At 35.6% G+C, this 26,241-nt stretch overlaps 1 protein-coding gene and 1 pseudogene across 1 annotated transcript in view; one reads left to right on the top strand and one right to left on the bottom strand.

Annotated features, from left to right (window-relative positions):
- The window catches only part of LOC120224811 (IQ domain-containing protein M-like), a 251,748-nt gene extending 225,721 nt beyond the window's left edge, over window positions 1–26,027 (bottom strand). The window contains exons 1-3 of the mRNA XM_039223068.1: window positions 26,010–26,027; window positions 18,469–18,613; window positions 7,463–7,597 (exon numbers count right to left, since the gene is read on the bottom strand). Coding sequence (XP_039078999.1) covers window positions 7,463–7,597; window positions 18,469–18,613; window positions 26,010–26,027 — 298 coding nt within the window. The remainder of the gene's footprint in view (window positions 1–7,462; window positions 7,598–18,468; window positions 18,614–26,009) is intronic.
- LOC120224813 lies at window positions 10,570–12,772 on the top strand (annotated as a pseudogene).
- Window positions 26,028–26,241: the final 214 nt, after the last annotated feature.

Here is a 26,241-nt window from a genome sequence, read left to right as displayed (position 1 = left end):
TATCTACCAAAACACCAGAAAAAAAATTTCAGCCTGCTATCCAAAAGCTATAGACACCACTGACAAAATCTTTACATTTTTGTAATGCATGGAAAGAGTCTATATATTCACGGGAGTTTTGCAGTATACCCATCAGAGTAGATGGGACAAACATCAAACATTTTAAGTACTTGATTTTACTTTTTTTAAAGTTTGTTTATTTATTTTGAGAGAGAGAGCACAGTGCATGAGCAGGTGAGGGGCAGAGAGAGAGAGAGAGAGAGACATTAAATCCCAAGCAGTCTCCACACTGTCAGCACAAAGCCAGACACAAGACTCCATCCCATGAACCATGAAATCATGATGTGAGCTGAAATCCAGAGTCGGACGCTTAACTGACTGAGCCACCCAGGCACTTCCCCACCATATACTTTTAAAGTGATCCAGTGTTCTATAACACAAATACATGAAATTCTGCTAAGAACTTCATGACAAATTAATTCAGGGATTCTTTTAGCTAGTAAGTAGAGGTGATAGTAAAAGGAATATTATCATTATACAGTCATTAAAATAGGTGCCAAACTTTCCTAACACTGACCACATGCCCCAAATCATCTTTATTGAGTCATTTCAGATAATTTTGTCCTAAGAATTCTACTCATTTACTTGCTTCCATATTTTTTGAGCATTCTGTCTTTCTATAGTGAATGAATATAGATCACTAGGTCATAAGCTTTACTGAACTGGATCATGACAAGAATATGAAGAATCAATATCAATATGTCTTAACATGAGGATTATTCCTACCCACCCCCTTAGCCAGACACCAATCAACCAGGAAGCTAAACTGATTTGAAGAGGTAGGAAAAACTCCACATCTGTTGATATTGAACAGTATATATAACACACTTGATGAGAAATAAATGGAGAGATGTTGTAACTGTGCTAGCCTGAATTCAGTTTGAGTTGGGGCAAGCATTGGCAAGCCAGAAACTTCAGAGGCAGATTTGGAAATGAGAAAGCCACTGAATGGCTTGATAACTATTATACACATCCCAAGCTAACTGGAAAACAATGGGAATGAACAGTAAAGACCCAAGAGTACCAGTGGAAGATAAAATATGAAGCAGATATAAAATATGAGCACATTCAAGCACTGAATGTGCTCCCAATCCACACACAGATCATGCAGAGGGTGGAAACCTTAAGGGCTCAAGGTGTTTGAGTAAACACTCTGTCTAATCATAGACTGACAGCTAAGTTATACAAAATCAGAGAAAGCCTTTTGAAAAACCACTCTAAAAAAATTAAAACAATGACTGAGCAGAGAAATGAATAGCCAAACACCTGGGGGAGATGGATCAGATTCCAGATATTAAGTCCAGACAAGTTACTAAATAAATAAATAAACTCTTGGAAAGGGGACACCAGAATCCATAGTTGCAACAACATATTACCTAAAATATCCTGTATTAAATAAAAATAACAATAGAAACATTCAAATAAATAGGAAATGTGTGACCCATACTCAAGGAAAAAAAAGCACTCAACAAAAACTAAGTCTGAATGGATTTAGATATTAGATTTAGCAGACAAAGACCTCAAGATGTTACTAAAACTGTGCTCAAATAATTGAAATAAATTATATTTAAAGAATTAATGGAAAATATGACAATACTCAAAAAGGGGCATTATCATGATAAAAAGAATCTATAAAAAGTAAATGTATTCTAGAGTTGAAAAATGTAATAACTGTGGGGAATAAACTGAGGAATTCCTTGGGCCTGCACAGATGGGTTAAGGAGACATAAAGAAATAGAAAGCCACAGGATGTACACACCCAAGTTTGGGTAAACAAGATTACATAAAAAAGATTAGGTAAACAGGACAAAGGCCCCCAGTATAGGGCAAATGGGGCAAAAGCCCCCAGTATTGGACAAACAGGGCAAAAGCCTCCAGTATAGGACAAAGGTATAGGAATAGGGAATCTCAGGATGTAAACATCCAAGATGAAGTAAACAAGATTAGATATTCAAAGAGGAAATGCCCCCAAACTTAGTACAATAGCAGAAAGTTGATATCACAGGAAGGGAGAACCAAATTAGGTAAATAGGTAAATAGGGCTATAGACCACAGAGGGGCGAAGTTCCCCAGTGCAGAGCTAATTACCAAAAGAAAGGTGCCTTATTGACCCTGAGGTAGCATGCTTTGTATTTCTTGTCTCCTAGACCAGTTTAGGTAAACAGAGGTGGTGCCTCATGTCTGCTGTAAACAAGCTTCTACCCAGTGCCAGGATTTTGTTTTGTATTGACCCAAACCCCTAACACTGCATATCTTCAAAACCCCCTTTCCCTCACGCCCATGAGTTAACGTTCACAGTTTCATTATCACTTTGTGCATGTCCATCACCATGTTTGTAAGCTTTCGGATCCTAATAAAAACAGAGCAAGGACCCTTATTCAGGGTTCTTAATGCCTCCCGGATATTAGCCTCTCTCGAATTTTTAATCCTGTGTCCTACTTTCTTGCTGGACAAGAAAGAACTCCAGCCCCAGAGTCTACAGCAAATAACAAAATGAAAAATTTATAAAACAGGCTTATCAAGAGACTTGATAAAGCAGAAGGGAGAAAGTAAACCTGAAGATAGATCAAGAGATATTATCCACATTTAAGAAGAGAACAAGGGGCACCTGGGTGGCGCAGTCAGTTGAGTGTCCGACTTTGGATCAGGTCGTGATCCTGCAGTAGGTGAGTTGAAGCTCCGTGAAGGGCTCTGTACTGACAGCTTAGAGCCTGGAGCCTGCTTTGGATTCTGCGTCTCTCTCTCTCTCTGACCCTCCCCCTGCTTGTACTCTGTTGATCTCTCTCTTTCTTTCTCTCTCTCTCTCTCAAAAAAAGAAACATTAAAAAAATTTAAAAAAAGAACAAAAATTGAAAAAAAGGTAAACACAGCTTCTGAGACCTCTGGGACACATTATGTATACTCATGTAAGTGAGTCCCAGTCCCAGTCCCAGAAGGAAATGAAGGAAAATCTACCAAAAATTGGCTGAAAAATTGACAGATTTGATGAAAAACATTAATCTACAGATCCAAGAAGTTCAATGAACCCCACATATGATAAACATGGGTGATCTACATCCATGTCTGTGGTATTTTGTTATGGCAGCCCTAGCAAAGGAGTACACCAAGCAATGTCTATGTCAAAGAAGATACTGCAGACCAGTTAGACATTCCACATGCTATGTCACTATGTAAACGCCCTCTATCCCTTTAGCCATAACCTCAGAAAAAAAGAGAACAAAAAGCCAGATTGACTGAAATTCAATTTTGATGGATAGAAGCTAGAAATAAAAATTGACTTGTAGAAAAACAGTGAGGGGGTTGCCTGGATGGCTCAGTTGCTTGACTGTTTGACTCTTAATTCAGCTCGTTGGGCTCTGATCTGAGCGTGGAGCCTGCTTAAGATTCTCTCTCTCTCTCTCTCTCTCTCTCTCTCTCTCTCTGTCTCTCTCTCTCTCAAATAAAAGGAAAAATAAGAAAAACAGTGAGTTTATGGATTGAGATTTATACCAACAACATAAATTTACAGTGTGACCAAATTTTTATTATATGAAAAAAGAAGATTGTCAGATATTCTCCCCAAATGTTAATAGTGGCACTAGGAGATCCTTATAAGACCTGGCTACCTATTTTAGTTGACTCCTAGTCAGTAGCTTCATATCATTCTGGAACACTAAATTGCCAGTATTTTTCATTTCATCTTTCGTTTTTAGGGTGTATCTTCAGTACTTTATAATAAATATGTGCTAAATATTTTTAGAAGTTATTTAAAATAAGGCTTTTGTAGCAATACTTCTTCATTTTTTACCACCGGAATTTGCCCACCTCACATTTCCTATACCCTAGAATCTTTCACAATCTTTTAAAATCCTCTCTAACCCCTTTCCTGCATAATTAAAATTTTATTGTTAGAGTGCTTGTTCATACGTAAAAAAAATCAAGGAAAAGTAATTACGTTTCCAATTTAATTACAAAAAACCCCTTTTCTTTAGAAAACAGCAGAAAATGCAGTGTTGTCCATTTATGGTGGACAAAGCTGTGCCCTGAGAAGCAGGGGGATGAGGATTTAGTTACAGTTTGCTACTAACTAGTCAGGGAGCTTGAAATAATTCACATTCCATTTTAAGCCACGGTTTTTTCAGATACATAGAATACTGCAGGTTAAATAACATACAAGTAACTTCTATGTTTCTGATTTTAAGATTTTTGTCTAGAGCTCCATAGTGAAAATTGACTTGTCTTCACTGTCACTGTGTGTTCATTGTAACAGGAGAAAATAAACTAAAAATTTTATTTACATGCTGGAAAAATATTGGAAAATGCTCAACATTCAAATATCTAAAAACTTACTCAGACAAGAGAATAGATGATATAGAACCATAGTGTATTATTTTCTTTACTTTCAGATATGCCATTCTATAGTTATTAGTTTCACTTGTTGACATTTAAATGAATATCAAGTAATACCATGTTTGCATAGTCTTAAGCTTTTAAGATCAATGCATACATGTAGCCTAAAGTTGCTTCATTTTCCCAAAGGAAAATTTTCAGACAAAAACCGTGTCCTCAGTCACAAAATTTTTTGTTACCATAGTGATGAGAATAAAGAATGGGGGGGGGGGGAGCTAAAAATACCTGAACACATACAGACAGTTTTAGGAATGTGACCTACTTGGTGTCAACCACTGAAGAAGTTAATCAATTGAATTAAGTACATATGCGTTAGGTGAAATATTCTACTGGATGAAAAAAATGCGTAGGTTGCACATCTGGAGCTATTATCCACAATCAAAGAAGTCAGTATGAATGAAGATGACTGACAATCTAAAACACATAAAATCAGATTCTTTTAAAAATGGAATATATACCAGAAGCAAGTAGAAAACCATTAATTTAGCTTCATTTCCCATAATTTTTTTTCCATTAGTTAGGATATTTCCATTTTAAATGAAAGCTTCTTATGCACCAAAAGAATATTTTAAACTGGATGGAGCAACATAATTGAACATATATTTTAAATTATGTTACAGTGGCTCCTTTCTGTAAAAAAAAAAAAAAAACAAAAAACAAAAAAAAAAACCTTTCCAATTTTAGGCAGTATAATAAAAACAATATGACTCAAAACTAAATTTTCTTTTGAAAATTCTAGCTTTAATAAGAAATTTAATAAACTCAGTCATTGCAGAAAACCTACTATACTGCAAGGCATTAGGCTAGTTTGTGAAAGATGAATAACAGGCAGTACTTGCTGTCAAGAATGTTTTAATCATGTCTAATTATGCTTTCATAATAGACTTTTAAAGTATCTTCACATAGTAAAATGAAAGCAATACTGAACCTAACTTAAAGAGACCAGGAGTCAAGTTCCAACTCTACTAGTGAGTTTAGAAAAGTCTCTTCCTAAGTCCCAGCCTTCCCATCTATAAAATGAGCATAAATGAACACACAGGCCATTGTGATAATCAAAAGAGTGGTTAAAAACCAACAGAAAGCATTCAGTAAACAGGCTTTATAGAATGAGTCAGTATACAAAGAGATTCAACATTTAAACATTTTCAAAATAAAAAATTATGAAGACAAGTATACTTAAGAATTTTTTAAGATTAATGAAAGCAAACATTACTGAGCACTTATATTGGGAAACATATTTTAAATAAATTGTTTCATTTAAACTTCACAACAGTCCAATGGCTTAGATAGTATTATGTTTCTTTTATGGTTGAGAAAAATAAGGCATAGCAGAGATAAATAAATTGTCCAAAGACAAACAGCTAGTAGTAGTGAAGCCAGGAATTAAACCAAGGAAAGCTAATGCTAGAGCCATGCTCTAAACCTAAGCTTTTGAGATATACTTCAAAATAATCAGTAGAGGGAAGTATCTCTATGAAACTGTTAATTTGAAAACAAAATTATATGTTAAATTACTAACACAATCAGTATAAGTTTTTAAATGTCTAATTAATGCTATTTTGCTGCATTTAGTTTTTTCATTATTATTTATTACAAAACAAAACAATTTAAACATGAAATAATAAATAACTTATAGAACCTACATATGACGGATTATTACCCAGTCATTAATAATGCTGTGAAAAATATGGCTTGGAAACTTGTAAGTATCAGTAAGCAAAAAAAGCAGATTTTTAAACATGTAGAAAATAATCTCACTTTTCATAAAAATAATGTCAAATGAGTAGAAAAAAACTGGAAAGATAGGCATCAAATGTTTACAATTATTATTTCTTAGCAATTTTGTATACTGCTATATTCCCAAATTTTCTATAATAAATATTCTAGGTTTTTGTCATCAGGAAAAAAAAAAATGAAACAACCTAGTCATGACTACTAAAGCACAAAGTGATTTAGATGCTTCTGCCAATCTGTGAGCAAATAGTTATTGAGAGTCTAGAAAACTGTTCTAGGTACTAGGGATACAGCAATAGCAAAGCAAAGTCTATAGGTAATAAATTAGGTAAACTAAAAATTAAGAAAGAGAATTTCAAACCTATAATGAAACTTCAATTTTGTCACTCTGACCTTAATCAAATCTTCCTACAGGCATGTGAGCCCTTTTCCTGTATTTCAAGTTTATTTATTTTGAGGGATGGGGGAAGGGGCAGAGAAAATGGAGAGAGAGAATCCCAAAGCAGGTTCCTTGGTGTCAGTACAGAGCCCCACAGGGGGCTCAGTTTTACAATTTTTCTCAATTAAATTGTGAATACACCATCTATCATCTTTAAATATGACAGCAAGTCATGCATTATTATGGTCATAGAAGCATTTAAGAAGATTCTTAAGGAATTATAGAAAATTTGTTGAGATTCCCCATATCTTCATGACAATTTTCACCTCCTTACTAGAGACAGAAGGAATATTCTTCCATTTAAATTATTAAATATTCTCATACAATACTATCCTTTCACCTATTTAGTGTTCTGAAAGGAATGATTTTCTAACTGTAAAATTCTATTCAAATAGTTCAAAACTTTTTAAATATTTAAACTTGGCTATGTTCTTTAGTACCAAATCTAACTATCCAGTATAAAGATTTTTAGCATCAGTATTTAAAATATAGTGGCTTAAAATACACTGAGTTAGGTGTAATTTATATTGTATCAAAAATATATTAAAATTTTAAAAACTTAAAATCATCTCCTCTGCCCCCTTAAAAGATACTGTGTTATAAACTTCTTTTAATCACCCTTAAATCTCTTCTTTTAAATATATTAAAATCAGATTCTTAAAATTTTAGGAAAAGGATTTATATGGACAAGTTTAATGAAAAAGAAAAATGGGAACAATATAAATTTAAATGATATTTAAATTAAATAAGAGAAGGAAGGAAAGAACAAGGGAGGAAGAAAAGGAGGAAAGGGAAAGACACAGTAAGGTAAAAGAAGACAAGAAATGGGAAACCACTCACTTTTATGGACCAGGTCCCAAACCTCATCAATTTGCTGCTGGGTTGGGAAATGACCACAGTCGTTGAAGAACTTAAGAAGCTCGCTTCTTTCTAATCCTTGCCAATCTTCTCTCTTAGCAAACATTGTTTCATAGACTAAAAGAAAGAGATAACATATTTTTGTTATATACTATGTCAAGTACAAACTACGAGAAAGCTTCATCTAACTTCAAAGGAACTTTACCTCTAGTTTTATTGCTATGCCTTGATTAGAGTAGCACTATGGTGACCTCCAGGGGAAGGCTAAAAGAAAATGGGGCATACTTCTCCCTCCCATATCCATAGTTGTCAGATTTGGACTTGTTTCCCCAAAGAGAACACTGGCACCCTCTGGCCTGGTTTAAATGACAACTGTCCATGGATCATGCATACATGAATGCTCAAGTCACATTGTAAGACACAGCTTTGATGTGAGGATTTATTTTTCATTAGTTCCCTTAATTTTTTCTTCTCTTTTTGGCTTCTATCTTCATTCTAATCTATCTACATTCCACATGTATTGCTGATTCTCCTCTGGACTGCTTATTCTACTTCTGATTTTGTCCCTAAATGGAATGATGTCTAGTTTTTGCTCACTAACTTCATGTATTCTCCTTCCTAGTTTAAGGTCACTTGGTTCAAGTGACCACAGGAAGTGACTTTGTCACTCTTGGCTCAGATTTCCACAGAAAGCCACTCAGTTGGGTCATCCTTCACGTATCTCCCATACTTGGCATTAATGGGAGTTAGATAATAGCCAAGAAAACTGGTCTACACATTTTATAAGTGTAGTTCCTCATAAAGAGGAACTTTTCAAAAATGTGATACTGAGCCTCTTCTCTGAAGTATAATGATTCACCCCATAATGATGATTGTCAATCAGCATGTACAGAACAACAGGGTCTGCCTCAGCACAGGTTTAGCTCTGAAATATGGGCTCAAAATGACAAAAGGCACTAAAATGGTTTCTAACAGAACTTAAGGTACAATCCTGGCACTCAAACACATGGACTTCAACTTTCTATTTATTTACTTATTTGTTTGGTTTAGGTAGACAATCATGAGAAATCAACAAATCAAGAAATATTGAATGAGTGCCTAAATATAAGCCACTATTCCAGATCCTGAAACACAGCAGTAAAATAAATTCATACTTAGAATATCTATGGATTTTTCTGTCTTTTTAAATAAACAAACTAGGGGCACCTGTGTGGCTCAATAGGCTAAGCATCAGATTATGGCACAGGTCATGATATCATGGTTTGTGAGTTCAAGCACTGCATTGGACTCTATGTTGACAGCTCAGAGCCTGGAGCCTGGTTCAGATTCTGTCTCCCTCTCTCTCTCTGCCCCTCCCCCACTCATGCTCTGTCTCTCTCCTCCAAAAATAAATAAACCTTTTATTTTTTAGTTTTTATTTAATAAAAACTTTTATTTAGTTAGTTGGCTTTTCTGTCCTTATTTAAAAAAAAAAAGGAAAATTGCTCAAATAAGCAAACTAGAGCAGTTGGTGTTGGTGTCCCATCCATATTGTCTTGTCCCTTGCATTTCTGTGAATGCTGACATGACTTTCAATTGCCAGCATCCCATTTCATTGCCTCAGGGCTCCCTCTGGCTGCAGGACTCCACTCTGCCCACCTATACAGCAAGTCAGAAGTGCCAGGGAGTTAAGGCCCACAGTGCAGTGGCCCTCAACCACTAGCCCTCCCTCAACTGAGAGCTGGTGGATAAAGCCCCAGCACTTAAAGAAAGTTGTCTACACTGTTCCCCTAGAGGGATCAAGCTCCAGTTGATGGTAATCTGCTGGATAATATATTCTTTTTCGACTTCCATCTCTTCCCTATCTTACTTCATTCCACTAACAGTATTTGCTAGGATCAACTTTCAATTAACTTAGTTTACTTGAATTCTTGTCTCAAGGTCTAATTCTGGAAAAATCCAAACTAGCGCAGAAAGAATACCACTTTTTACTTTTCTGTTTAATTAAATATATTTCTTCTTGAAAAAGCATATATATCTTCATTAGCTTTTCATTTAATTCATTTTAGATGCTTCTCAGTAGATCAAACTGATATACATATTAACATTACAGTCATGTAACTATATTAATAAATAATAATGCCCTTAACCTGTATATTATGCTCAAAAAGCAAATGTTCAGCAACACACTAGCAGAATTAATATTCTAGACAGGTTTAATTAGGGTCATTACAAAACTTAAGTCATGAAAAATAACAGCATTGAAAGATTCTTGAAAATGCATATAGATACCTGTAAAACATCACCCAATTAGCAATACACATATGAAAAGAATGGAGAATTTTCCAAGGAATATTAGGGCAAACAAGAACTTCCAAATTTTGTAGACTCTAGAGTTACTTTAATCCTTAGTACAAATGGGTGCCTTAGTTGGTAATTCTTTAAATCATTCATTTAGCTAATTCTCTTCTACTGTTTAGATCCTATGCTGGACAGAGCACCAACTGTCCACACTGGACTCCCTTATGTACTTACCTCATGTCAGCCTATTCTCCACAAAACAGCCAGAGGGATGTGTTCAATCATCTTATCATAGCCCTTGGATCACAGTCATCCATGGGCTTTCCAACTTTTTTGAGATAAAATCCAATAGTCTATAAAACCCGACACAGCCTATGCTCCCGCTACCTGCTACCTCTCCCATCTCATTCTGCTCTGTTCTTGATCCATTCCAATAGCAGTAATAGCTTCCTCCAACACTAACAGTCTCCAACTTCCTGTCTTTGTGCCTCTGGCTCCTCCTGGCTAGAACACTCTTCCTCCATGTATCCACTTGGCTCCCCCTCTGACTTTCTTTTAAGACTTTAACTCAAAGTGCTTTTCAGCTAGAAACCATGAGTCCAGGACAGAAAAATGAACCACATTATCTCTTTTTACAAACTGAGAGATTAAGACACAATAAGGGTGAAATCTATAGATAAAATCAGAGAGGAGAAACGATGGGAAGAAAGTAAAACATAGAAAAATAAGCAAGATCGTATAAGGTTAAAAAATTGATTTGGTGGTCTCATTGAACGCGGCGCTAGCTTTCCCAGTAGCTGATTTCTTCCCCAGCCGGGCCTGGCCCACCCAGAAGCAACTATGTCTAAGGGACCTGCAGTTGGCATCGATCTTGGCACCACCTACTCCTGTGTGGGAGTTTTCCAGCATGGGAAGGTGGAAATAATTGCCAACGATCAGGGAAACCGGACCACCCCAAGTTATGTCGCCTTTACTGACACCGAACGATTGATCGGTGATGCTGCAAAGAATCAAGTTGCAATGAATCCCACCAACACAGTTTTCAATGCCAAACGCCTGATTGGACGCAGATTCGACGATGCTGTTGTCCAATCTGATATGAAGCATTGGCCTTTCATGGTGGTGAATGATGCTGGCAGGCCCAAGGTCCAAGTAGAATACAAGGGAGAGACCAAAAGTTTCTATCCAGAGGAGGTGTCTTCTATGGTCTTGACAAAGATGAAGGAAATTGCAGAGGCTTACCTTGGCAAGACTGTTACCAATGCTGTAGTCACAGTACCTGCCTATTTTAATGACTCTCAGCGTCAGGCTACCAAAGATGCTGGAACTATTGCTGGTCTTAATGTGCTTAGGATTATCAACGAGCCAACTGCTGCTGCTATCGCTTATGGCTTAGACAAAAAGGTTGGAGCTGAAAGGAATGTGCTGATTTTTGACTTGGGAGGTGGCACTTTTGATGTGTCAATCCTCACTATTGAAGATGGGATCTTTGAGGTCAAATCTACAGCTGGAGACACCCACTTAAGGGGAGAAGACTTTGCAACCGAATGGTAAATCATTTTATTGCAGAGTTCAAGCGCAAACATAAGAAGGACATCAGCGAGAACAAGAGGGCAGTCCGTCGCCTCCGTACTGCTTGTGAGCGCGTCAAGCGCACACTTTCTTCCAGCACCCAGGCCAGTATTGAGATTGATTCACTATATGAAGGAATTGACTTTTATACCTCTATTACTCGTGCCCGGTTTGAAGAGTTGAATGCTGACCTGTTTCGTGGCACCCTGGACCCTGTAGAGAAAGCCCTTCGGGATGCCAAGCTTGACAAGTCTCAGATCCACGATATTGTCCTGGTGGGTGGTTCTACACGTATCCCCAAGATCCAGAAACTTCTACAAGACTTTTTCAACGGGAAAGAACTGAATAAGAGCATCAACCCTGATGAGGCTGTTGCTTATGGTGCAGCTGTCCAGGCAGCCATCCTTTCTGGAGACAAATCTGAAAATGTTCAAGATTTGCTGCTGTTGGATGTCACTCCTCTTTCTCTTGGCATTGAGACTGCTGGTGGGGTCATGACCGTTCTCATCAAGCGCAATACTACCATTCCTACCAAACAGACCCAGACCTTCACTACTTACTCTGACAACCAGCCTGGTGTACTCATTCAGGTTTATGAAGGTGAGCGTGCCATGACCAAGGATAACAATCTACTGGGCAAGTTTGAACTCACAGGCATACCTCCTGCCCCCCGTGGCGTTCCTCAGATTGAAGTCACTTTTGATATTGATGCTAATGGCATTCTTAATGTCTCTGCTGTGGATAAGAGTACAGGGAAAGAAAACAAGATCACCATCACAAACGACAAAGGTCGTTTGAGCAAGGAAGACATTGAGCGCATGGTCCAGGAAGCTGAGAAGTACAAAGCTGAAGATGAGAAGCAGCGGGACAAGGTGTCCTCCAAGAATTCCCTGGAATCCTATGCATTCAATATGAAAGCAACTGTTGAAGATGAGAAACTTCAGGGCAAGATAAATGATGAGGACAAACAGAAGATTCTGGACAAGTGTAATGAAATCATCAACTGGCTGGATAAGAACCAGACTTCAGAAAAAGAAGAATTTGAACATCAGCAGAAGGAGTTGGAGAAGGTGTGCAACCCCATCATCACAAAGCTGTACCAGAGTGCAGGAGGCATGCCTGGAGGAATGCCCGGAGGCTTCCCTGGTGGCGGTGCTCCTCCCTCTGGTGGTGCCTCCTCCGGGCCCACCATTGAGGAGGTTGATTAAGCCAACCTGAGAATAGGTCTAGCATTGTTCCACACAAAACATTTGAAGGACCCAAATTTGTAGCAAATTCCATGGCAGTTTTAAAGGAGCTACTATAGTTAATAAACTGGGCATTCTTGATACTTGAATATGGAATATGTGCACAGGGAAAGAAATACAACATTGCACTTTATAAGCACTGTATTGTGAAGTGGAAAATGCAATGTCTTAAATAAACTGTATTTAAAATTGGAAAAAAAAATTGATTTGGTGACAGACTTGGAGATGAAGACAAGACTGTGTAAAATAGTGAAAGTGTTTTGGAAAGGATATATGATTTGGTAGTCAGTAGCTTAAAAAATAAAATGAATGGTAAAGAAAAGGTATTCAGTGTTATAAGAAATGAAAGGTCCTAGTAATTATTTTGATAAAATGATAATATTTGATTACAGAATATAAAATTACTATCCATAAAAGAGTATTGAGAATACCTTTCTTATTAACTGTAATTAATAATATTTTATTACATATTTAAAAGTTGTTAAGGCAGTAAATGTTAAAAGTTCTCATCAAAAGAGAAAAAAAAATTTATGAATGGTGATCAATGCTAACTAAACGTGTTTTGATCATTTTGCAATATACACGAATATTGAATTCTGTTGTACATCTGAAAATAATATAATGTTTTATAAATTACTTCAATTTTTAAGTTTGTTTGTTTGTTTGTTTGAGAGAATGACTGAGAAGAGGGGTAGTCAAAGAGAGAGACAGAGACAGAGACAGAGGAAGAGAGAGAAAATCCCAAATAGGCTCCACAGTGTCAGTGAAGAGCCCAACTCAGGGCTTAAACTCATGAACCCATGAGATCATGGCCTGAACCAATATCAAGAGTCAGATGCTTAATTGACTGAACCACCCTGGCACCCAACACCTCAGTTAAAAAAAAAAAAAAAAAAGATTGCAAAGAAAACAAATTATCTTTCTGAATTTTGTATATAGTGGCTGTAGAGTTTATGTATAAAAGTCAGAAAATCTGAGTACATGTGAGTATAATCTCTCTCTCACTCACTATTTTAAAGGATTTTTAAAATAAAGGAATCCCAGCAGCTTCCTAATGAGAGAAATATTTTCTCTTTCTTTGCCTCTGTCTCTCACTTGCTTTCTCTTTCTTTCTTCTTCCTATCTTTTCATCTCCAACACTTTGGTCCCTCCTGCTTTTTTCTCTGGAAACTAAGATTTTGTACTCCATTACTTGATCTAACTTAATTCTGTGACTTGTACATAATCTCTCTCTTTGACTTCTTTTCCATAACTTCTAGCCACAGAAAAGGAGTTCTTCTGACTCAAGGAATTCTAGTTATTTGTAAATATCTTTTGGCAATTTTCAGTAAGTTATAAACTCGATGAAAACTATCAACAAATATTTCTGAACCCTTTTGATAAAACAGGCATTTGCTAATAGTGCCTCTTCATTAATGAATCAAACAGATACAGTCCCAGTCTTCATGGAAGACATATATATAGTCCACTGTGAAATACACATTTAATGATTAGATTAAACTATATTAAAAATGTAGTACTTATACATTATAAAACAGTAAGATGCTGGTTTCAATTAAATATAATATATCTGCATCATTTTGTTGTTTTTATTTTATTTTTTAAGACAATTTTTAAAGACCAGTTTTAAGTTCACAACAAAATTAAGAAGGGACAGAGATTTCTCACATATCCACTGCATCCACATGAACATAGCCTCTTTTAATTATCAACATCACTCATTAGAGTGATACATTTGTTAGCAAGGATGATACATCATAATCACTAAGGTCCACAGTTTACCACATAATTCACTCTTGGTGTTGCACATTATATGAGTTTAGACAAGTGTATAATGACATGTATCCATAATAGCTGTATTATACAGAATAGCTTCACTGCCTTAAAAATACTTTAGATTTTGCCAATTCATCCCTCCTCCCAACCCCATCTCATTCCTGGCAAATGTCAATCTTTTTATTGTCTCCATAGTTTTGCCTTTTCTAGAATGTCATATGGTTGGAAGTATACAGTTCATGGACTTTCCAGATTGGCTTCTTTCACTTAGTAATACGCATTTAAGATTCTTCTGTGTCTTTTCATGGCTTATTTTCTCTTAGCTTTAAAAATACTCCCTGGTCCAGGTGTACCACAGTTTATCTACTCATCTACTGAAGGACATCTTGGATGCTACTAAGCTTTGACAATTATGAAAAAGTAGATATGGACATACATGTGCAGGTTTTATGTGGATATAGTTTTCGATGTCTGTGGGTAAATTTAATTTGTGTGGACATAAGTTTTCAATGCCTTTGGGTAAATACCAAAGAGCATGGTTGCTGGATTATATAGTAACAGTATGTTTAGTTTTGTAAGAAAACCACCAAACTGTTTTCCAAAATGGCTGTATCATTGGCATTCTCATTAACAATAAATGATTGTTCCTGTTGCTCCACATCCTTACCAGCATCTTATATTGACAGTATTTAGATTTTAGCCATTCTAATAAGTGTGTAGTGGTATCTCATTGTTTTAATATGAATTTTTCTGATGGCATATGATGTGGAGCATCATTCCAAACACTTGTCATCTGTGTATTTTCTTTGGTGAGATGTCTATTGATATGGTTTCTAATAGATTGAATGTAATTCTTGTCTTTCTACCTCTATAGGAAAGGTAGTTTTTTTCATTGGCTTCTTTCAGGATTTTTTTTAATATTTGATTTTCTGTAGTTTGAAGATGATATGCCTATATCAAAAACTGTGTAGTTTTTGGAATTTATTCTGCTTGGTGTTCTCTGAGCTTCCTGGATCTGTGGTTTGGTGTCTAAGAATAATTTGGGAAAATTTTCAGTCATTATTGTTTTAAATATTTCTACTGTTCTCTTCTCTCTTTCATCTCTTCCTGATATTCCCATTATCCATGCTACTCCTGTAGTTGTCCCATAGTCCCTGGATATTTTGTTCAGGTTCTTTTTTTTCCAGTCTTTGTTCTCTTTGCTTTTTGGTTTTCAAGGATTCTACTGACATATCCTCTAGCTCAGAGAGTCTTTCCTCTGCCATGTCCAATCTACCAATAAGCCCATCAAAGGCATTCCTCATTTCTGTTAACAATCTCTAGCATTTCTTTTGTTTCTTAATATTTCCATCTCTCTGCTTACATTGCCCATCTATCTTTGCATGTTGTCTACTTTATCCATTAGAGCCTGGAGCATATTAATCATGGTTATTCAAAATCCTTGGTATGATAACTCTGACATCACTGCCATGTCTGGTTCTCATGCTTGCTCTATCTATTCAGATTGTGGTTTCTGGCTTTTTGTATACTTCGCAACTTTTTCTTGATAACCCAGACATGATAAATTAGGTTAAAAAAACTGCTGTAAGTAGGCCTTTAGTAATGTGATGGTAAGGTGTGGGAGGAAATGTTCTATAGACCTATGATAAGGTCTGAGTCTCTTATTGACCCTGTATCTCTCTGGACTGTGAACTATACAGGTGTTTTTCAGGATTATTTTCCCCCCTATAGGTGAGGCAGAAAGGCCAGAATGGACTAAATTTGGGTATGCCCTTCACTAGGTCAGTTAAGCTCTGAAAATGACCCAGCAGGTTAGGCTCCAGTTAACTAATTTCCCCTGAAGGTAGGCCATATTAAGAAGAGTGTGATCTGGTAAATTTCAAAATGGTTCCATCTCTCTGATATTTACTGTGTTAATCTGGTCACATTCCTGGAGGTAAATATCACAACACTGTGGTGGCCTTCTTGGAATTGTATTTTAACTCTAGGGATTGTTCACACTGAGCTTCCAGCTATTTGCGTATGACAGTTCATTTTTCCTAGCTGTTCTGGTTCTCACATCAATTTCTTTTTTCTTTTCTTTCTTAAAAGTTTATTTTAACTCCAGTATAATTAATATACAGTGTTACATTTGTTTCAGATGTACAGTATAGTGATTTACCAACTCTATTCATTACTCAATGCTCATCATGATAAATGTACTCTGATCCTCCTCACCTATTTCACCCTCCTCTCTTCCAACATCCTCTCTGGTAACCACCAGTTTGTTCTCTAAAGAGTCTAATTTTTTTTCTTTTTCTTTATTTTTTTAAATGTTTTATTTATTACTGAGAGAGAGAGAGAGTGTGTGTGTGTGTGAGCAGGGGAGGGTCAGAGAGAGAAGGAGACACAGAATCTGAAACAGTCTCCAGGCTCTGAGCTAGCTGTCAGCACAGAGCCTGACGCGGGGTTCGAACTCACAAACTGTGAGACATGACCTGAGCCAAAGTCAGACGCTTAACCAACGGAGCCACCCAGGCGCCCCTGATTTTTTTTTTCTTTTTTACTTTATTCATTTGCTTTATTAAATTCCACATATGAATGAAATCATATTGTATTTGCCTTTCTCTGACTGAGTTATTTCACTTGGCATTCACTTTAGATCTGATCATGGTGTTTGAAATGGCAAGATTTCATTATTTTTTACGGCTCAGTAATATCTCATTGTGTATATGTACCATTTCTTCTTTATCCACTCATTTATCAATGTACACTTTGGTTGTTTTCATAATTTTGCTATTGTAAATAATGCTACAATAAATACATGGGTGTATACATCTTTTCAAATAGTGTTTCTGTATTCTTTGAGTAGATATCCAGTAGTATGATCACTAGATTGTATGGTAGTTCTATTTTTAATTTTTTGAGGAACTTCTATACTGTGTTCCACAGTAGCAGCACCAGTTTGCATTCTCATCAACAGTGCAAGAGGATTTCTTTTTCTCCACATCTTTGCCAACACTCATTTCTTCCCATATCAATTTCTGCTCATCAGTCTCTGCTCTAATAAACTGCAACTCCCTGTATTTGAGTGTCTGTCTCTTTAACTTTGGGGCAGCAGTTTTCCTTGTTTCTTCCCTTCTCTTATAGATCCATGAAAAGTTATTTTTTTAGTCTGTTCATTTTTTACATGTTAAAATGGAGTGGAGACTTCCAGGCTCCTTACATGTGGAACCAGAAACCAGAAGTCTTCATTTATTATTTTTTTAATCAAGACACTGGCTGTAATGTCCATCCTAATCTGAAGCAATGTAAATTCATTAAATATAATAGGAACCAGGCTCTCTGAAAGCGAGAGATAAATTGAGGAACTTGATCTGAACAGAAATTCAACACTAACAAGCAACACATAATAGATATCTATTTAGTCAGCTTGGTGTCCATTAGCTATTCTTCTGTTGTTTTTTTGGGAGCTACCCTTCCCCCAGTGGTAATGACTTCTGTGAAACTTCCAAGCAAAAATCTCTACCCTACGATGGCAGAGTGTTGGATTCATGATTCAAATTAAACTAATCAGATGCTCTCTCCCTGTAATCTTAATTTAAAGCATAGAAACAAAAAAGTCTTAAAGTGACAACAGTTTATCTATCTCCCAAAGACAAAGAGATTTTTTTCCTTGCATTTTTGTTCCTTCAATCTCTGGAGTACCTCTGTTTGAAATTCTGTATGAAATCTGATTCTTTAACTATTTTTCCTATACTTTTCTTACAAATTTTCTTTTACTTTGGTTAACCAAAATGGGTTTTCTTTTTCTTATAAACACAAGATCCTAATAAATTAAGCCAAATATACAATACATCACTTTAAGATGCAAATAGCCACCAGGTATTGCATGGAAGTATTAAGTCACTATATTGTACACCTGAAATTAATATTACCCTGCATAACTAACTGGAATTTAAATAAAAACTTTAAAAGAAAACTTTAAAAAATAAAATGTAAATAGCTTTCAGTGATATAAAAAAATGTTTTCCTTTTGTGTCCTGGGTAATTATATGCAAATTATATATAAAATCTCAATGGTTAAATAAATTCCAAATTTAAAATCAAATCAGAAATTACTGTATCACTTACATTTTTTTCTGTCCATCCATTCCTCTAGCTCCACAAAGTTTATAATTTGTCTTGTTCTCCAAAGACCAAGTCGATATTTAACACGATGAATTAGTTTATGATACAGGTTTATAACTGCTCTCAAATTTGGTCCATGATGCAAAGCCTATAAAACAGCAATATAGACCGTAAAGCCCCATATTTATGTATTTCTCTTATGTATATTTAATCTGATTTTGCCCTTTTCATTTCATCTATTTCACCCAGTTTCTTAAATTATGGATGTATTTGTTAATGTTTATTGCCTAGCTTTGTAAAACACATCCCCTGTAGAGCTAGATAATATCCTTGGAGTTCAGAGAGCTTTGTTATGAGCTGCTTTGTCATCAGATACCCATAATTCCCACATCATGGAGTCTTCAGTGATGGATACTTTCAGGGAAGCTCCCTAGGTTGGCATCCAGATTTCTATATGTGTGACCCACTTGGCCAGAACAAAAATGTTTTATTAAGGCAGATTCTGTAATGGTGAGTGTTGCCTAAGCTATTCTCTAGGGGTGCTCAAATCCTGTTCATTTTCTTTCTTTTGAAAATTGTATATTTGTGTCTTTTACTTACTTCTTACTATAGTTTTTCAAGTTTTTCATGTTTTTAAAACTGTTAAATAAATTAATCATTATCAGCACATGTGTGAATTTTGTTTTATCAATTTACCTTTTAACTGTGGCTATATTTTTCTATGTATGCATTTTCTATATTCTACTACAATAAACTTGAAAAATTAAAGTATTAAAAAACCAACCTATTTCAGGTTTCTTCTTTTCTAAATAGTTCCATTTTATTTAACAATTCAATTATTTTTACATTTTACATTTTCTAGTTCATTAATTTCTCTACTTATCTTTATTAATTCCTTTTTCAAGGATTATTTTCCTGCTCTTGACTTCTTTAAATTAAAGACATCTATTTTCATTACTCTTTTTTAGAATGTATTTAAGTCCATGAATTTTTCTGAGTCATCTTTCCTTTGATGTGCTTTCTATACTGTTTTACAAGTGAAAAACTGAAGGAAAAACCTCTTTAAATAACTTTCCGGTTATTGGGTGGTTAGCTGCAGTAGCTAGTAAGTTAGTAAGTTGCAGAATTGGTTTTGAACCTGAAACTGGGAAACTCCAGAGCCCATACTTTTAAAAATACACTATATCCTCTTAATCTACTTGAATTTAGTATTTTTCATGCATTCTGTGAATTTTTGTTTTGGTTTTTTTCCCAAAACATTTCTCTCAACATTTAATAACATTTCCCAACTTATTTTTAATCTACCTTTTATTCAACAGGCTCTTGTTACTTAAAAAAAAATAATGAATTGGTCACATTTGCAGAGCATTCCCTTCCATATGAATTTTTAGTGGGAGGCAGAACAAACTTCCCACAATTTGAAGCCACACATCAGATCCTAATGACCAAAGCCTCCTCTGTTAAAGCTTTGTACATTATCTACATCAGCACCAGATTTTGAACCAAAACTAGTGATGCTTTAGAAGCAAGACAGTGGTAAATCCATTTGTGTGGTAGAGTCACTGTGGCAACAATATCCTCCACTTGGCACGGCAGCATTAATGAAGGCAGGAATACCCAGGATTCAGTATCTTCATTAGATTCTTTCTATGCAGGATGTGGTTGGAGTTCTGAGAGCTACCTAGCCCTCATCATCCCTTCATGTTTCTAAACTTAGTTCTCCAGACCTCTACGCAATATTCTACTCAATACCTCTCTGCTTAAATCTGTTAGTAGGTTTCTTTTGCTTATAATTAAGAATCAAGCAATGTTTTCACTGTGCCCTTAGAACATGAGCGAAAAGGATCTGGTTGCAGTGTATCTCTTAGATGAATGATGACATTTGCTAAGAGAGCAGGAGCACAGGGCAGCCATCAGATCCAACTGGAATGTTTTTCCCTCCCTCCATTAAATTTCCCTCCAAATTTAATAGATTCTCTTTGTGGACACAACCCACCTTGTAGGGGACTCCTCAGATCTGAAACATTCAGGTTACCTAGGTCTTTCTGCTTAAGAATTTGGGTCAGAGAAAATGATAATGGTCCATCTGCACGGTTATTATTACAGGGTGCCTCTCTGCCAGTCCTCTGCATGGGAATATGCCTCTGCTATGGTGCTATGTACATCTCAGTACATAAATCTTGCACCAATTTCTAAACATTTCTCAAGACAGAATATATTAGAAAAATGTACAAATTCCAACTCATGCTGACTTCAATGGTAAATGTAGCATACTTATGACACATCAACATATAAAATTTTTTTCAGTATGCACTTTAAGTCTGCTTTTTGTTTGATATATAGTCATATCTCTTTTTATAAAAAGCAGTAGGTTTCCTGGGTGGCTTAGTCAATTAAGTGTCTGACTTTGGCTCAGGCCATGATGTCACTGCTTATGAGTTTGAGCCCTGTGTTGGGTTCTGTGCTAACAGCTGGGGGGAGCCTGGAGCCTGCTTCAGATTCTGTCTGTCTCTCTGCCCCTCCCCTACTCACTCTCTGTTTCTGTCTCTTTCTCTCTCTCTCTCTCTCAAATATAAAATAAAACATTAAAAAAAATGTTTAAGTAGTGAATGGATTCCTTGCTTGGAGAATTCCACCTCCATATGACACTTAGTACAGCTAAGTGATCACTAGCAAGAGTTCTCTCTTTTCATATTTATTTGCCATTTATGCTTCTCCTCCAGAGAAGCTATTATTATGGTATATTTCTTATCAGTTTATAAGAGATCTTTACATGTTGAGCTTTTTAACACTTGCACAGTATTACATCAAATGTTTTTCCACATATTGACTTTCTAACTTTTAAAAAATGATGTTTAAACATATAAGCAGATAACTTACCCACATATATTAACTAAAATGTAATCTTGTTTAAAGACTCACATAGGAGATTTCTAAAGGGTATTTATACAAAAACCTTATTAAAACTAAGCAGGAAAAGGTTTTTAAACTTAAACTAAATCCTAATGAAATAAAAATTGAGTATTTTGAATTGTTATCTTAAGCATATATACATAGACACACACTTACAAGTATACAAGCCATAACTAACGTTAAGTATGATTTTTGTATTCACTTCTCCATCCACTAAAGAATTAGTGAAGCCCTTAGCCACATGCATGTAGCTAAAGCAAATGTCTTTCCCCTCGACTTGGTTCTTCTCTTTTTAGGCCTCTTTATATTGTCTGCTGTTGTCATCTACTCTGATCTTGGTCAGAATGATTATTATATGCCTGAAGCACATGGTTAATCCTTCTATCTCTAATTGTCTAGTATAAAGACTGTGAGTATACTTTCTTGGTCAACCGTATCATTGAATCTTGCTTTCCTCCCATGAGCCTCTGCAAAATGTAGCAGCTTCTAATTGCCACACAATTGGTGTCCCTTTATATGAATATAGCTATGGCTCTTTGTATCATCCCCCTCATATGAGCACATCCCAATAGCCTCTACAGTATCAGAAGGTAGTTTTAATCTAAATTTGGCCAATGTCTATGCTGAACCTGATCTGAGAATAGACTCCACCTTTTTACAATGATTGCTGAATGCTGTTGATACCAAAATGGTCTAATGTTTTAAAGTATCTGTAGCCATACAAGCTTAGGTTTGATGCTCAAAATTTAAATATGCCACTAGCTGAATGTGTAACTTTAAACAAATTTTGTTAGCTCTTCGTGCCTTGCTTTCCATAACTAGTAAAGATAATTATACAACTTAGAGGGATGGTATCACTTCACTTTTTGATCACCAACCGCACATGGCCTGAAAATTCGCCTGTTTTCCTAGGAATATCTTTTTTTTTTTTTGTCATTTTCTATAGAAACTCAATCTCCTCAAACATTCAAACTTGCTTTCTAAATGCTCTCAGCAAATGACCTTGTCCCCTACTTCACCAAGGAGAAAACATTAGGTTATTGCTATCTCAACTTCCTATCACCAAATCTAAACACTTAGCAATATCCTTTGGGTCTACAATAGAGAAATATGTCTCTCTTATCTAAGCCTATCCTGTCAGGTGTCATAAACACACCCCTTCCAATATTCTTAGCCTTCTAATATGGATTATCCTCATCTTCCTTATATCATCAACCTTCTTCTCTTTTTTTTAATAAGCATTTAAATGTACTTAAGTATTTTCCATGTTAACCCATCTTTCCCTAAACCTCTTAGTGTGTCATGTTTATCTACTCTAGATGTTCTCACTTCCTTGCTTTCCACACATCACTCTACTGAAACTTGCCAGGGTCATCCATGAACTATTATAAAGACAGAAAATTCTGTCTAGATCTTTATTCATTCCTAGCAGCATTTGAGACTTCTTACCCCACTTTCTTTCTTAAACTGCCTCTGAATTTCCTTGATTTAGCATATCTGGTTTTGTTCTTACCTCTCTGACTAATGCTTCACTGTTACTGGATTTTTCATCATCTGTCTTACCCTTTAACTGCTTTTCTCCTTATTCTATATATTCTCCCCAGAAAATACATCAACTCCCGTGGCTCCAGTTAGTGTCACTAATAATAATCTCAAATCTATGTATGGGGGCAGAGTACAGAAAGTTATCCTTAGTCAAGGAGCTAAATCAAAATATTTAAAATTTTTTTCAAGTTTCACATTCCCTGATACAGATATACTATTATAATTCTCTGTCATGTTGAAAATAACTTATTTTAATTTATATATTTAAGTAATTAGGGACCTAATATATGCCAGAAATGTTCTAGACCTTGTGAACAGATTAATAAATAGAAAAGGCAAAATTTTTGTCACAGGGAGGTACATTGTAATGGAAGGAACAGTAATCCAATAAACAAATATCTATGTGTTGGGTGGTAATAAGTTGTTTGAATAACAATAAAGTCTTTTACATGGAATAGGGAGTGACCAGACTAGATGTTATTTTTGGGGTAGTATGGGGCAGTCTTTTTGATTATTAACACAGGTTAATTAGCACAGACATGAATGAAGAGAGCCATCTAGTCACCTGCGTAAAGAGCTTTCTTGGAGATAACAGGAGAATCATTGCTAAATGGAGCTACTTTCATGAGTGGAAAGGTTTTATCATCTTCCTCAAGTGTGTTAAGGTAGAAAAGAATTTAAGAAGCAATGATGAATTCTAAATGTTTCCTTATGGGCCAGTCTTCCTTCTGAGTTTTGGACCCATATATTCAACTTCTTTCCAGATATCTCAAAGATTTCTCACAGGTAGTTCAAAGTCAGTGTTGAAAATTGGGCTCTATCTCCCTTCCTTTATGCCCTACTCCTCCCTGCTCTTCCTCTTAAATTCTGTACTTCACAATCATCCATGGGGTTGCCCAAAACAAAAACCACAAAAATTGAGGAATTGTTCTTGACTCCTCCCTCTCCTTTACCTTCAAGTCCATTTAAACTCAATGTCCTATCTTGCTACATCTATCCAGCCCTGACTCAAGCCACCATTATCACACACTGAATTATTGAAAAAGCGTATTAGTTGTCCTCTCTCCCTCTTCCCCAATTCATTGCCCAGAGTCAGTAATTTTTCTAAAAGGCAAATCTATAAATGTCACTGATTTGCTTTAAAGTCATCCATTCCCATATACTAAGTATAAGCATTAACTCCTTAGCCCGGTTTTTAAGAACATGCTTAATCTGACTGCTATCTCAGCTTCCTCTACTGCCACTGTCCTCCCAACCAACCCCTGGCCCCTCAATGTTCTATCTCACCTAAGGCATTTGATACGGTTTTTCTTGTGCCTTCAACACTCTGAGCCTCTCAGTTGACCTGACAAAACATAACTGCTCCTCATTTTCCAGATCTCAATGTATTGGCACTATCCAACCCCTACACCAGACACAGCCTTTGGATTAAATGGTCTTTCTAATTTCTCTATTAGTACCTAAAACTTCTTTTAGTTATCTGGATATCTCTCTGGGCTATATACTCTTATGATATCACACACCAGGCAAGAAATTGGATCCAGTACATAGTAAATGTTATTAATTTTTTTAAAGCAATCTTGAATAAAAGAACATAGTTCGCTTGGTTTCTGGGAGCTAACAAACTTACATAATAAAACTTTTCTGTTCAATGTCACCTGTGCCATAGGGTCTATGTATGGACTTAAGAATTTTCTTATTGTTTCTGCTTTGTGTTTTAATATAATGAGAGAAAATCTACACTTTATCAAATTTTCAAAGGATTCTATAACCTTCAAAAGGTTAAAGACCACTGGCCTATGCATGGGGGTATTGCTGTTCTAACCTTAAACCTCAGATTTTCCAGAATTATTGATTCAACAAATATTTATTCAGAAACAATTTTGAACACTTTCTTATTGCAACCATCAGGTATTCAAGTGCCCAGGAATTTCAGTATTTTTGGCAAATAGCAAATGAATATTATCAATTTAAGACTAAAATTTAAATTACAAATACTCATAGAAAAATATTAAAATTAAGTAAAATCTTAAAGGCATTACACTGAGAAAAACACTGTTTTTGGTATCTTCATAGTTTTTTTAGATCATTATTACTTATTCAAAACCACATGCAAACAACACAGCTTTTAAAAGGAAAAGGACACTTTGAATGGTGGAAACAATTCTGGTACTTAAATGCTGCAATCTCTGTTGTGCCCTTATGACTGATATAATTCAATGTTGTTTCATTATTTCTAAATAAACTCAAACTGGAACATTTCATAAGAAATGGTGGAAACTGTACATTCCCTTCAGGTATTGTGAATTGATATTCTCATAGACACTGTCCACAGCTACAAGATCTGAGGTGGTAGCCAAACAACATGACCGTGGAAGTCTTCCAGCACAGGGATTGCCATGGTGCTGACAATTATCCAGTGATTTGTTGCACAGCCTCCAGAGCAGAAACTCTATCAAGAATTCCCCCAACAGCAACCGTGCACACAGGCGCAGTCTTGGAACATGACAATGTGTGCATTACAGGCCTGTTGCACTAGCTGTTCAACAGCAGGCAAGACAACATTCACCGTATAAACAGAGCAGCCATCCAACATACAAAGCACCACACGAGTGATAGAATAAACAAGAATATCAATGATCATAACAAATTTTATAACCAAGTCAAAGTGAACAGTCTAGTTTAAACTGGCTCCAGACTTTTAAAAGTGCTTCCATTCTTTCCATTTCAAATTCTACCTCTACATAGAAATTCAACATTTTCCTTATCTTTCCTTTCACCATGCTCTTGGGCTCATTCTTGCTAAGTTTACTAAGACCATTTTTCTACCAGAGGTGATGGATGACTCTATAATTCACTCTAACAAAAAGCAATTCTACAATTAAATTAAATCATAATACAAATACATAATCCTATATATGATATATAGCCATATGATATATATATTATGTACATATATATAATATACATATACATTATTTCTCTCTACATATAAATGTGAAACATTGGAGTGTCTTGATAAATTTCCACAACTATATTTTGTTGAATTAATTCATCCATTCAATAGATATTTATTGAATACTTACCAGCACTATTCTAGGCATTTCAACACAAACAAAACAGAAACAATGTAAACATATACAAAAAACTAAATAAACAAGAAAAAAATCAGATAATTAAGTGCAAATAGTTCAAATAATTGACACTGTATATTACATGTCAAAATAGCATGGTGCTATAAATACAAAAATAGAGTATATACTCCCAAATAGGTCACATATTTGTATTGCTCATGACAGACATGTAAAGAAAAGATCA

Source organism: Hyaena hyaena, unplaced genomic scaffold, assembly GCF_003009895.1.
Source record: "Hyaena hyaena isolate Hyena2069 unplaced genomic scaffold, ASM300989v1 scaffold_1252, whole genome shotgun sequence".
Taxonomy (NCBI): domain Eukaryota; kingdom Metazoa; phylum Chordata; class Mammalia; order Carnivora; family Hyaenidae; genus Hyaena; species Hyaena hyaena.
The sequence above is the reverse complement of the archived record's forward strand: the minus strand, read 5'-3'. Positions and strand labels throughout refer to the sequence as shown.